The sequence below is a fragment of the Saccoglossus kowalevskii genome, chromosome 14 (assembly GCF_978046115.1).
Source record: "Saccoglossus kowalevskii chromosome 14, keSacKowa6.1, whole genome shotgun sequence".
Taxonomy (NCBI): Eukaryota; Metazoa; Hemichordata; class Enteropneusta; family Harrimaniidae; genus Saccoglossus; species Saccoglossus kowalevskii.
Window position 1 is genome coordinate 12,779,847 of NC_140654.1, and position 14,438 is coordinate 12,794,284.

General features: G+C 36.2%; 2 protein-coding genes across 2 annotated transcripts; one reads left to right on the forward strand and one right to left on the reverse strand.

Moving 5' to 3' along the window:
- The first annotated feature begins 2,798 nt into the window (after positions 1–2,798).
- Positions 2,799–5,025, forward strand: LOC146734463 (large ribosomal subunit protein eL39). Its single transcript, XM_085507918.1, has 3 exons — positions 2,799–2,907; positions 3,507–3,610; positions 4,756–5,025. Exons 1-3 carry the CDS (start codon positions 2,905–2,907, stop codon positions 4,802–4,804), a joined length of 156 nt encoding a protein of 51 aa, XP_085364044.1. The 5' UTR covers positions 2,799–2,904; the 3' UTR covers positions 4,805–5,025.
- Positions 5,026–8,532: 3,507 nt separating this feature from the next.
- LOC100376099 (DNA-directed RNA polymerase III subunit RPC10-like) lies at positions 8,533–14,376 on the reverse strand. The gene is made up of 3 exons (XM_002731903.3): positions 14,146–14,376; positions 12,492–12,579; positions 8,533–8,845 (listed from the first exon to the last, which is right to left on the reverse strand). The coding sequence occupies exons 1-3, from the start codon at positions 14,254–14,256 to the stop codon at positions 8,718–8,720; spliced, it is 327 nt and encodes a 108-aa protein (XP_002731949.1). The 5' UTR covers positions 14,257–14,376; the 3' UTR covers positions 8,533–8,717.
- Between the last annotated feature and the right edge of the window lie 62 nt (positions 14,377–14,438).

The following is a 14,438-nucleotide window of genomic DNA, read 5'->3' on the forward strand; positions in this document are numbered from 1 at the left end:
TATAGTGACCACTTTTAGACAGTCCCAATGCATAATGTATGAACAACCTCTATATAAAGACCACCTGCCTATAGTGACCACTTTTAAACAGTCCCAATGCATAATGTATGAGCAACATCTATATAAAGACCACCTGCCTATAGTGACCACTTTTAGACACTCCCAATGCATAATGTATGAGCAACATCTATATAAAGACCACCTGTCTATAGTGACCACTTTTAGACAGTCCTAATGCATAATGTATGAGCAACCTCTATATAAAGACCACCTGTCTATTGTGACCACTTTTAGACTGTCCAAATGCATAATGTATGAGCAACTTCTATATAAAGACCACCTGCCTATAGTGACCACTTTTAGACACTCCCAATGCATAATGTATGAGCAACATCTATATAAAGACCACCTGCCTATAGTGACCACTTTTAGACAGTCCCAATGCATAATGTATGAGCAACATCTATATAAAGACCACCTGCCTATAGTGACCACTTTTAGACAGTCCCAATGCATAATGTATGAGCAACCTCTATATAAAGACCACCTGCCTATAGTGACCACTTTTAGACAGTCCCAATGCATAATGTATGAGCAACATCTATATAAAGACCACCTGCCTATAGTGACCACTTTTAGACAGTCCCAATGCATAATGTATGAGCAACTTCTATATAAAGACCACCTGCCTATAGTGACCACTTTTAAACAGTCCCAATGCATAATGTATGAGCAAACTCTATATAAAGACCACCTGTCTATAGTGACCACTTTTAGACAGTCCCAATGCATAATGTATGAGCAACATCTATATAAAGAACACCTGTCTATAGTGACCACTTTTAGACAGTCCCAAGGCATAACATACAAGCAACCTCTATATAAAGACCACCTGTCTATAGTGTCCACTTTTAGACACTCCCAATGCATAATGTATGAGCAACCTCTATATAAAGACCACCTGCCTATAGTGACCACTTTTAGACAGTCCCAATGCATAATGTATGAGCAACCTCTATATATAGACCACCTGTATATAGTGACCACTTTTAGACAGTCCCAATGCATAATGTATGAGCAACCTCTATATATAGACCACCTGTATATAGTGACCACTTTTAGACAGTCCCAATGCATAATGTATGAGCAACCTCTATATAAAGACCACATGCCTATAGTGACAACTTTTAGACACTCCCAATGCATAATGTATGAGCAACCTCTATATAAAGACCACCTGCCTATAGTGACCACTTTTAGACAGTCCTAATGTATGATGTATGAGCAACCTCTATATAAAGACCACCTGCCTATAGTGATCACTTTTAGACAGTCCTAATGCATAATGTATGAGTAACCTCTATATAAAGACCACCTGCCTATAGTGACCACTTTTAGACACTTCCAATGCATAATGTATGAGTAACCTCTATATAAAGACCACCTGTCTATAGTGACCACTTTTAGACTGTCCAAATGCATAATGTATGAGCAACCTCTATATAAAGACCACCTGCCTATAGTGACAACTTTTAGACAGTCCTAATGCATAATGTATGAGCAACCTCTATATAAAGACCACCTGCCTATAGTGACCACTTTTAGACACTCCCAATGCATAATGTATGAGCAACATCTATATAAAGACCACCTGCCTATAGTGACCACTTTTAGACACTCAATGCATAATGTATGAACAACCTATGTTAAAAACATACCTAATGTTTCTCAGCCAATAAGAATGCTCTGTTGCAGGACTAAATGTCACGTTTTTGAGTCTGACTTATTTTCTCAAGTCAAATCTTTATTCTCGTAAATTGTCCAGGACTTTTATACAGATCATGTGACATGTAAGATTTAACACTGACAATATTTTACTGTGCTAAGGAGAGACCACAAAGTTTGGGTTCAAACTCAGAGTTTACGTAATGATTGATCTGACAAAAAACATGCTCATTGGGCTATCAGGAAGTCAGTCATTTGTTGTTTCATTCTATGATTTTTGTGTTGAATAATGAATATTCATAGGTTAATTATTATACAGATTGTTTGTATGGCCCACCCAACGTCAACATGGTTGTTACACAGGCGGCGGCACGAAATTGTGCATGATGGGGGTAAGATCTGCTCAATGTTCAAATCTAGACAATAATAATAATAATAATAATAACTTTATTACTCAACAATTACCATCTGTGGGTGATGTATGGTAAGAAAAATACAACAATAAAGAGAAAATTACAATAACAATACTATATAGAAAAAAATACAAAAAAACAAAAACGTTATTTGTTGTATATTGTTTGTTTTAGGTATTTAAACTAGTGGAAAACTGTTGATGCATATGTTTATAAAATTTTTATTCTATCCTGTTTATTTATTATGTTACATTCTATAAACCACAGGGAGCCCAGGAACTATAATCAACTGTAGTACGCCGCAGTCTCTATGAGCGGGGGGGGGATGTATCGGCTGGTATCTAGTGTAAGAAATTGTTGCTGACATACAAAGGTTTCAGCTTTATTTGGGGGCGATGCCCCTCCAACATTTTTTCGAGGGGACGACCGTTCCTCCTGAACCACACAACCCCACCCCCACCCCAAACACAACACCCCACCCCACCCCACCCCACCCCCGTGCTGCCGTCACTGTTGTATATGGGAATCTAATTACTGCCATGACACCATGAAGGCCCAAGTAACAGTCTCTCATTTTCAAATGAGCGCCCTCATGCGGATATTTGAACTATCGGATTTTCCGACGAAGTACTCATGTAACTGTACGCTTGATTGGCTAAGGTTTTACGTGACCTGGAGCAATTATCCAATCAGTGCCGTGCTTCTGTGGTTCACTAATATCGTTCTCTTACTGTTTTGATCGGCCATCGACGAGAGTGGAGTAAACATGGTAAGATAAATTGATGTTTATTCAGCTTATTTCTACGAATTTTTGGATATCATTCTATAATTTCTGAAGATTAAACCTTTGTGTGTTAGATTGAATGTACAATTTGAGTGGATGGTCTAATTTTACGAAATTTTGAACGTTTAAATAATGTTGGTTTGTCAGGTAATGCATGTACACTGTGTAGTAACATGGTCAATTCTTGATAATATTTCCGATTTTGCTGTGTTTTCAGACACATTAGTACATTTCCGAATGATACCTACCACCGTACTCTCGTAATTTTTTTCATTAGAAGTCCGATCGTTTTTTGCGAATTTTCTGTGCTACCAATTTCGACAAATCTTTGTTGATTCCGGGGTCTTGCATTTTCGGACCTACGGGCTGGACTGGAGATTTTGTTATTTTATGTTCACGCTCATTTCTTCAACTAGACCTAGTCAATGAAATTCGCAAGAAATATCTGGCATTGATGTATTTTAAGGGTGCGTCCGAGTTTTGTATATGCTGCCATTTGGAATACGACATTACTTAAAATTGGGTGAGAGTATTTTATGAATCACATAATTCAAGACATTTCTACACATTACTTTTGATTCCAGGCTGCTCACAAGACATTCCGTGTGAAAAAGAAGCTTGCCAAGAAGCTAAAACAAAACAGACCAATCCCTCAGTGGGTGAGAATGAGGACGGGTAATACCATTAGGTAAGTATGTGTGTACACTTCATTTGTCAAGACATCCTTCACTAGTGTTATGAGTTGTACATCAAAGACATACATACATAGGAATTTGGACTATGATAAATAAAAGATTCATTCAGGGACTGAAAAGTTGGCTTAAGCAATAACTTGCATCTATACTCTCAGACTGAGAGAATTTGTGTTGCCCCTGTCTTCTGCGTTTGTCAGTCAATTTTAAGCAAATTTAGATACATCTTGCAGGATGTGATGTGACATATAGCATATTATAATACATCTGTCACCGTAACGCCATAAGTTACAGTGTGCCATAATTTTGCAGTGTTTTACAGGGCATTTTTATCCTACTATAGTAGGAAACGCGAATTCCAAATATGGAATGAAGTTTACTGATTCTGTTCAAAACATTTTGGATTTCGGCATTCCCATGATGTATCCATGGGAGGAAAAGATGTATAATAATATGGATACCGAATAGTATGTACTCGGATAGTACACCATCGCATTGACCTCTGCTGCACATCGGTTGATACTTCTGCTGTACTGTCTTCGTGCATACTTTGAGGTATTCTCATATTAACCTCATACTATGTACTGTCTAGGTGTAAAATTTTTAAAATGATCTGCCAAAACTTTTCCAAGACGCATGAAGCCCTTAATTAATAGTGTCAGTTTTTAGACTTTGACCTCCACTGCGATACTTCTGCTGTACTGCCTCCATGCATACTTTGAGGTATCCTTGTAATAACCTTGTATTATCTTCGGGGACAGAGCTACGTCACAGACAATTCCACGTTGCAAAGACGCGTACCACTGTGCCATGCATTTCTATGGGCTCTATGCGCACTGCTGTGGAACGCCGATCGAGCTGATGAAAATTTGAGAAAACAACACCAACTCAACTTTGAAGTAATCCTGAACAACCAAATCTATATATGTTACACACGTAGGGCTAATCTTGTTACACTGTTCATGGGAATCTCAACAACCATCCCAAAGTACTGTTTTCTGCGAGTTTTTGACAATTGTTTTCACCGCAATGGTTGCCAGGCAGTGAGAAAGTGCCCGGATGTCCGCCCCGAGGATACCATATATATGATGATGGAATTCTCAACAGTAATTATATGATGATCATTGTTCTTGTTTCATAGATATAATGCTAAAAGGCGTCACTGGAGAAGAACAAAACTTAAGTTGTAAGCAGTCTTTTTGATATGGATAAAATACACTGGAACTCCACTAATCTTTCTGATGAAAGCTCTACATGCACTGGAACCACTTCCCTCTCTGATGAAAGCCCTACAGTATCTGATGCGAAAATGTCATGCCAATCATGAGTGATGATTTGCAGTCTATGAAGTGACGTAATTTCTGTGTATTGTGTTCATATAAAGAGAAAGTAAAGATAAAGCTTTCTTGAATTATTATGTAGTCTGTTATTTGTTCATGATTTTAGGGGGGGGGGGGTACTATCTTTGTTAGAAGTTCTTTTGTGTATTCAAATTAGTACAATGCCTGACAATGTTACTCAAAATCAGAAATGCCAAGTGAAAAGGCTCTTCTGGATAGGACTATATGTTCCGGTATCAACTGCAATCCAAGTGTGAGGGATTTATCTGATTATAAAAACTGTCCTAATCCAGCTATAGATGTGCATTTTGTGGAAATTTGTTACTTATAAAAATCACATGTATTGTGTTCACACATGTGCATAATGATCAATTAATGATGCAACACTAAAAATCGTGTATCCCACAAGCTGAAGACTGTTCCAGATAGCTCAAACCCTAGTTATGTATTTTTAGCGTGGTGAAAAATTTCATTTTTCACGTCCCGTCTGTATTGTAAATGAACATTTTAAAACTAAAAAAAAACTGTTACACAAGGTTAGAAGCCTACTTGTAAATGAAAATACCTAGAATTTGGAGAAATAATGGAGAAATGCTGACGTGAGGAGCAAAAACTCAATTTTAAACAACTTGAAATATTCCCAGTTTTCAATGAATAACTGATGTAATGTAATGCAATAATATTGTAATACATTTTGGGCTACAGGGTTTAATGTATTTAAGATTCTGACTTTTTTATTTGAAATAGACTATGCCACGATAGAATTTCTAGACCCATTTACTACTGGTAACACCAAAGTGGAGTGAAACCACAGTGTACTGTTACAGCGAGTCTAAAGTATTAAGTTTCCTGACAGTGTGTTGTTTACAATAATGCAACAATGTTTGCATTTTTATTTTGAAAACCGACCCTGATACGTCTACTAGGCGTGGGGCTGGCATGTCTATTCTGAGTTTTGGTGTAAAGTTAGTGTTGGTTTAGAAAAAAAAAATTGGTTTACACATGTACCTTAACTTGGTCATGCATACACTCTGGTTTTTACTACCCCTCCCTGTCATAGTAACGTAGTATCGAGAGTGACCATGATCTGGACGTCGTAAGAAAGTTCTTTTTGAATTGGTTTCTTTTGCTAAAGCTCCATGATTGTACACAAACCAAGAAACATTGTCATGCAATTCATGATCCACTTTCTAAAAACCATGACATTTATGGCATGAAACTGCATGTTTTAAAACAATTGGTCAAAAAATTATGTGATTCAAGGTCCCCATAATGTTGGATGCAAACTGTACAAATTTTAAGCGAAATCCATTTTCACATGACTGAGAACTGGTTCTGGAATGACAAATACTTGTTATTCCTGAATTGTTAGCATTAAAATGGCCACCATTTAACCATTTCGATTGGATCATGTATCCAAATGTGTATGTATGTAGTTAGAACATGATTGTTTCGAGATACAGGTTCAGAAATTTCATTGTATAAACTGTTCCTCGGGCATCTCCTGGCAAATTTCATCCAAACTTAGTATAAACGTAACATGATGGATTACTGATGCACGCAAGTTTGTTTTGTGATTTGATTCAAACTGGTAAATTGGAGGGTATGTTGGTTTTATTTTCACATGTTCTTAACCTTTACTCGCACATGCTTTAATTGAAATTACCCTAATATGAACAACACCCATGTTTTATTATTTTATAAAAAATATATAACTGGTTTATTTGTGGATTATAAAATTGTTTACAATACGAGAATCATCTTATTCATCGGTGCTATTACTTTGAACAAAACCTGGAAAAGGCTAGATTCGAAGTAACACAATATTTTTAACATGCTGAATACTGCACCAACATTTGATAATAAATGAAGATAAATCTGCAGTGAGATGATGAATTCTTGGAAGAAATGCTGTGCCACCCCGCCCCCACAGCTGGATTATTGCCATTCTTTCTTTTTAATGTTCTTGACAAGTTTAAAAAGTACAACAAACTCAAGCATGAAGTGAGCTGTCATTGATGTCTTTATGTAAAAGATAATGCACATATGGAGTGTATTTGTTCACATATTTTATTGACACTGCCCTAGTTTGCATCAAATATATGAACAAATTTATACACATTATCTGACGTAAAATAGCACCTGAAGTTTGTACTGGCCAATACCGTCATTATGTTAGTATGAATGTGTACATGTGTTTTGGCCTTTGTGCTTAGAGTTGCAAGTACAAAGCCAAGCAGGGACATACTCTAGTACTAGTACTTTTTTTTTTTATAAATATAAACGTCACAAGGTCTCCAAAACTTAAGACTTTACTCTGTAACTAGATAACCCACTCAACAAGCAATATCTACATTATGTCCTTCACTTGGACATTCAGAAAATGACCCACAAGAACAAGAGTTAGATCACACAGTCTTGTAAATAAGATTAATGCATACACACACTCTTTTTACACAGGCACTATTAATTATGCGCATAAATAATTGAATGCATACCATGTGACATTGGAATGACTATTCTAATGCATCTATTTGACATGAACATCCATCAGAATCTGCAATAACTCAGTCATTGAACATCAAGTGACCTTGATGTTGTTTTACACATCAGATTCAAAATTGCTGATTTTGAGCCACCATATTTTAAAGAATGTTGGCTCAAAGATATGTCCTGATTGGTTGCAATCAAAATCATGTTGTGCATCATCTGATTTGCACCTTCCATCACCATCTCTATGAAACCATGGTTGATCATGTTGAGAAAAGCTATATTTGACCTCAGTTCAATTGAATTAATTGATTGGATGTGCCAAGAAGCTGAATCCATCAATCAGCGTTCCTGTAAAAACTCAAACCAATAGATTTTTGTCGTCTTATATCACGTCATATCTAAACTGACAGAAACACGAGACTTTTTGTTTCATTTACCATAAAAACACATCAAAGTGCACACCACTGTTTGATTCAACAATGAATACCGGTACAGGTTTATAATTGGAATTCTCCCAAGGTACAATGGTTAACCGTTAAGTGACTGCTTAATAAATGAACCTTGGCTGGCAACGATTTCTGACATGCATTTATTTCAAGTTTGGTTCAAAATGGCCGACTTGTCTCTGTTGTAAGAGAAATGCACAAAGATAATGAATGTCCTTGTGAAACTACATTTCAGGTTTTGATGGATGGTGTTTGTACAAATGTGATAGTATTTGCCAGAGCTTTTAATTTGCCACATAGATATTAATGATTACTCTTGGTAATTAATATGTAAAATGTACGTGTATATGAACTTGCATTTCAAGTTCCCTGGAATGTGAAATATTCATCACGTGGCATTGTTGAACACAAGTTGTATAATAAATCTTGTGTTCAGTATTAAGTTATTACAAAACTGAAATAACTGAGTACAAAAAAGTGGCTTGTGACAAGATTGGCAGAAACTCATTTTGTTGCCCCGGTAATAAGTAACTGTAATAAGTATCAGTGTTACATATTGTCCCATTGATAGCTCAATTGGCATTCATCTTTTTCAGTGAATCTATTTTTGAAGTGACATGGCTGTTTAATTAAACTATGTATTTTTGTAAACATTTTTATTCTTTTAAAACACAATATTAAATATACATAGTGAAAAGTACTTTTACAACACAAATTACATTTGTTGCACTTTCAAGTGCATAAAGTCAGTTTTTTCAGCTCAACATTATACAGGTGTGTTTGTATAGATTGTTTCCTTCAGATCTATAATAGACAATAACAACCTAATCCTTCCATCTATGTCCACATTGGGGATGACAACACCTGTAGAAGGTGGTCATAGGCTCATCAGCTGACCTCGTCTGAATCTGCATGAAATAGGCCCTGTCGTGTCCACATTTCGGACAGGTTTCTGAAATAAAGAAAACGCACATACAGGTATAGTAACTATTCAGTGAAGTTAAACGACTATGACATGCTTAATGTTGGCAACAGTTTATAACCATACCAAATAGCAGGGCATGTGACACGCAGACATATCAATCTCGTGAAATAGTTCACGTGGATCTATCTTCTGGCACTCCCGTGATGCAATCACTTTAGTAACAATAGAGGGATAAGACAAAGAACCCTATTTAGAAAGACAAAGGAACAGCAAGTGCAACATTCTTTTATCTCCCACAGTAAGAGTATAGTGCCATGTAATAATTACATAAAGATCTAATAGAGTATAATTATAATTTATAATTTCTGGGTGCAATCTCCCACACAACCTGAGTCAATAATAATATTACAATAATAATAACTTTATTGCTTCCTGCCTTGGCAAAAAGTGATAATTTATTTAAAAAAAAAAATATTTTAGCTGATGTGTATAGGACCCAGCTTTGTGTCCTTCACTGTTTTAATTAAGCAATAACCCCCCACTGAAGGCGACATGTATGCACGAGCCGCAGGCGAGTGCATATATGGAGTGAATTGTGCAATATCAAGTGGTATACCCAACTTCGCGACAGGGGGTTATTGCTATTATATTATATATACTGGATATTGACAATTCGATAAAACTAGTAAAAAAAGAGTTTACTTTCATCTACTAAAAGATCATGATTATGGCCCTTGAACATGAATATTTATAAGAATAGTATGTAGTTGTACACTGAATGCATACAAAAATTACATGCGCAACACAGTTCAAATTGAATACAAACTAATTTTTATTCCGCATGAAAAAGAAACGTATTCACGGTGAATAGAGCAGCGTAAACACACAAATTTACATAACAAAAGATGACCTTTCTGACCTTTTACTGACTGCGTCAACGCGATTTGAAATACAGGGTCGTGTACAGTTTGGATCATTAAAACAGCGGATTTTCCACGTTTTCATTCCGTTTTTTGTACAATTTGGATTGTAATTTGCCCATTGAAAGTACTGTTGTGAAATAAACCGGTTTTGTTACTCTTATACTACTTGTAACTGTGGATATTTGACGTTCAGCGGTACTTGGTTCGACCGAAATTTGAGACGCGTCGGGACGTGGTGTATCATGTACGGCGACCGGCACGGCGACCTCAGTTCCAACATCTGACCTGGATACCTTTGGTATAACCAAAGTTTTGTGACAGTATGACTGACAAGTCTTGTCATTGTTTTGAGTGGTTTGATGGTGTAAGATCGGATTCTCGCATCATTTTTGTGACACGTACATGATATGCCTTGTCACAACTCCGGCCGAAAGAAAGACTTTGCACGCCGTCGCTCTAATGCAGTGGTTGGTGTACACTCGGCACAAATCTGCAGCTTTCAAAATTACCTTCATCATCTCCTGTAATTTATTTACCCATAGTGGAGAATTACAATACCAGCTAGAATTCGAACGCCGCTACGGGACACTGGTTGTTATTGGTGGCATACATTTTTGCCTGTGACTTTCAATCCCTCAATCTTATCTAGTACTTAAGGATCATGTTTTCTATGTTGGAGGCTTGCAATCCATCTCAAAGTCACAACACGGAGAACACAGCGTTCTGGCGTTTGTTTAGGCACCTCACGGTGTTGAAGGAAGGTGGTTTAGGTTTGTGTGACAAACCACAATCACCCAACGACCGACGCTCACAACTTGGATCCCACCATTAACAAAAAGCTTTTCAGATGTTTTTAATTCAGTATTTTTTTCATTATTCTTCCAAAATTCAACCACTATATTTCCCTAAAAATCAAATAATACCAGTTTTATGTATTTCCGTATTAAATCTGTAGTCAATTCATGTTCCAGGGCCACTTGGTTTAGCCATGCATTATCAGCCAATATACCATGGATTGCATATGCAAATTTTGTGTTTGGACCAATCAAATCAATGGATTAACACCATCAATATACTGGTATAATATAATTATGTTTACACCGCGGGTATATATATATAAATTTATAATAAAGCCTGTATCTCTTAATAATATGTGAATGGATTTTCATTCTTTTTCATCTCAGTTTTTAGCTCCGCTGTCGACTTTGTCGAGCGGAGCTTATCATATGAGTGATTGTCCGTCGTCGTCCGGTGTCCGTCGTCCGTGTCAATGTTTTACATTTTCGACTTCTTCTTGAAAACTACAAGTCTGAATGCTTTGATACTTCGTGTATATGTACCTTGGGTAGACCTCTCTCAGATTTGTTCATTTCATGATCATATCTTCAATTCTCTAATTTTGGTGAATATTTTTGTCATTTTTGGTAAAAAGTGATATTTTCGACTTCTTGTTAAAAACTGCAAGTCCAATTGCTTTGATATTACATATATAGGTACTACATGTGGATCTCTCTCAGATTTGTTCATTTTGTAATGATATCTTCAATTCTCTAATTTTGGTGAATATTTTTGTCATTTTGGTAAAAAGTGATACTTTCGACTTCTTGTTAAAAACCACAAGTCCAATTGCTTTGATATTACATATATAGGTACTACATGTGGACCACTCTCAAATTTGTTCATTTCATAATGATATCTTTAATTTTCTAATTTTGGTGAATATTTTTGTCATTTTTGGTAAAAAGTGATATTTTCAACTTCTTGTTAGAAACCGTAAGTCCAATTGCTTTGATATTACATATATAGGTACTACATGTGGACCACTCAAATTTGTTCATTTCATAATTATATCTTTAATTCTGTAATTTTGGTGAATATTTTTGTCATTTTGGTAAAAAGTGATACTTTCGACTTCTTGTTAAAAACCACAAGTCCAATTGCTTTGATATTACATATATAAGTACTACATGTGGACCACTCAAATTTGTTCATTTCATAATTATATCTTTAATTTTCTAATTTTGGTGAATATTTTTGTCATTTTTGGTAAAAAGTGATATTTTCGACTTCTTGTTAAAAACGACAAGTCCAATTGCTTTGATATTACATATATAGGTACTACATGTGAACCTCTCTCAGATTTGTTCATTTCGTGATGATATCTTTAATTCTCTAAATTTGGTGAATATTTTTGTCATTTTTGGTAAAAAGTGATACTTTCAACTTCTTGTTAAAAATCGCAAGTCCAATTGCTTTGATATTACATATATAGATACTACATATGGACCACTCTCAAATTTGTTCATTTCATGATGATATCTTCAATTCTCTAATTTTGGTGAATATTTTTGTCATTTATGGTCAAAAATGATATTTTTGAATTCTTGTTGAAAACAGCAAGTCCCATTGCATTGATACTATGCATATTGTTCATTTTCTAATGATATCTTCTGTTCTTTAATCGAAATGTGCATTGCTAACAGCGGAGCTATCTCAGCCGAGAGGCTGCTTGTTTCTTTTAGTATTATGGTATATTTCTGACAGGTCAATTATGATATAAAGTGCAATTAAATTTACATTACATCTTTGTCATATTCTGTTGATTTTGCTATTGTTTGTCTACCTTTTTCTATTTCTAAATAGTACTACTGTAAAATCAGTATTAGAAGCTGCAACTTCTATTGAAATGATACAATGCAACAGAGGGGATGCGGCTTCTATTAGAGCATTCAAGCAATAACATCTCTCACCTGCTGTAGAGTCAACGTTTTCCCATGCAGCTGCACCTCCAAGTACATCATCCAATTCTTTCAACTTTGGATACTTTTTACTAGAAATCTGACAAAAAAGAATACACCATAATACTGTCATGATTTTCTCACAAACCAATCAATGCTCGAGGTTGGGAGAGTTTTCGGTCATTAATTGATACAGGGCAATACCACCATAAATGGGAGGGGGTCATCGATTTGATCATGACTTAATGCATACCTTCATTCCATATTTCAAAACACTTTTGCTGTTTTCCCAGCATACGCTTGACTTCAGCATCACAATTATTTCTATGGCTAATCTGTTTGTCAGATTTGTTAAATTGTAATTATGACCCAAATAAATAAACATGCCTGCATCCCAAGTAATATAATCTGCATAATAATATACAAATCCCCTGTTAAAATCACAAATGAGACTACATTTTATGATACTTGACTCTTGATTTTCATTGATTCTATACCAAGTGATGAAGATGGCGGAAGTAGCGATAATAAGTGCACATGTAAATAACATTGTTACCTTCCTATTGAAGTGAGGGAGTCGTCACCTGCGCATGACAGCCATAGCCATTCTCCTTCCAGAGTTCCTTGCAGTTAGAACATCTAAACTATATATTCGTAGAATAAGAACTCTGCGTGGGAAATTGGGTCATAACGTGTAGTTGTTTACCCATGAGCCTTTCTAGCATGTATTGTTATTGTCGCTTAGGACTTAATTTTTGTGCATGCGAAGATGATGATCCCTTCACTTTAAATTGTTTTGTTGGTCCTTTTTAAGTCTGGAAATGTTGCTAAGATTGCACCTCGCAGCAGTCCAGGGCGCCACCTACGCCAACTTGTCAGGCTACTCTGCGGTTAGTGAATGACAATGATTTTCACTGGCAAATAAACATAGTATTCTACTAATCCGAATATGCTAATTTTCTGAACAATGTGTGACAGTTGTGATTTCTCCTTATCAAATGACAGTTGCTACAGAGACAAGAGTGCGACCGTCCCATTCTTGTAGGAGTTACTTTGGGCCCCCTCACTCGTAACTCTAATCCTAACCATGCCCCTCTAGTGCTTCTCTCCCATTTCAATTGTATATACCCCTCTTCAGGTCCCATTTAGTTATTTGGAGGGGCATATTGAATTACATTGTTAGGGTTAGGGTTAGGGTACAGGTTAGGGGTAAGGGGGCATTAATAAACTCTTTCCCCCATGACAGAGAGATGGCCACACAGCCCTGTCATGTAGTCCCAAACATGAATATGACTTCTGTGGCAAATGCACTATGTGTCAGCACTAGCACTTGCAATTTGCACATACAAAAAAAAAAAGTCAGGAGAGACAACAGTGACATTCAATGTCCAGAACTGTCGCCTGGCACAAAAATATTTAAAAAAAAAAAAAAAAACTCTTTCCCCCATTCTTTGTAAAATTTACATAGGGCCCACGAAATATTAGGAAGCTGTAAACATCTCGAGTCTATTATTTGAGACATTTCTTTTACATAATGTATGTCGTCGTGGGAATTTATATTTGTTTTCTATTCACCAGATACAATTTTCCAAAATCCTCCAGTTCTGTCCCAGTTTTCAGATAGGGACTCCGTAACCAATCAAATATAAATGTCGAAATAGCTCACCTTTCTGGTAACGTTATGAATAAATGGACATGTATTGCAAGAAAAGCGATACGACTTCGGACCTTCCTCAACAACTAAGACGTTGGCACAGGTCGGACAAAACATCAACATTATTAAATGTTTTGATATATCAATTCCTGACAGTATTCACCCATCCATTTGTCTTGAACTCACTTCACTACAGTATCTTTGCATGACCATCTGCATGACCCAACACAGTAAACAGCGCCACCAACGTTGTAATGATAACCTATGTTGTCCTCCAGTAACGCTCGATTTGTTAAAAGCCGATT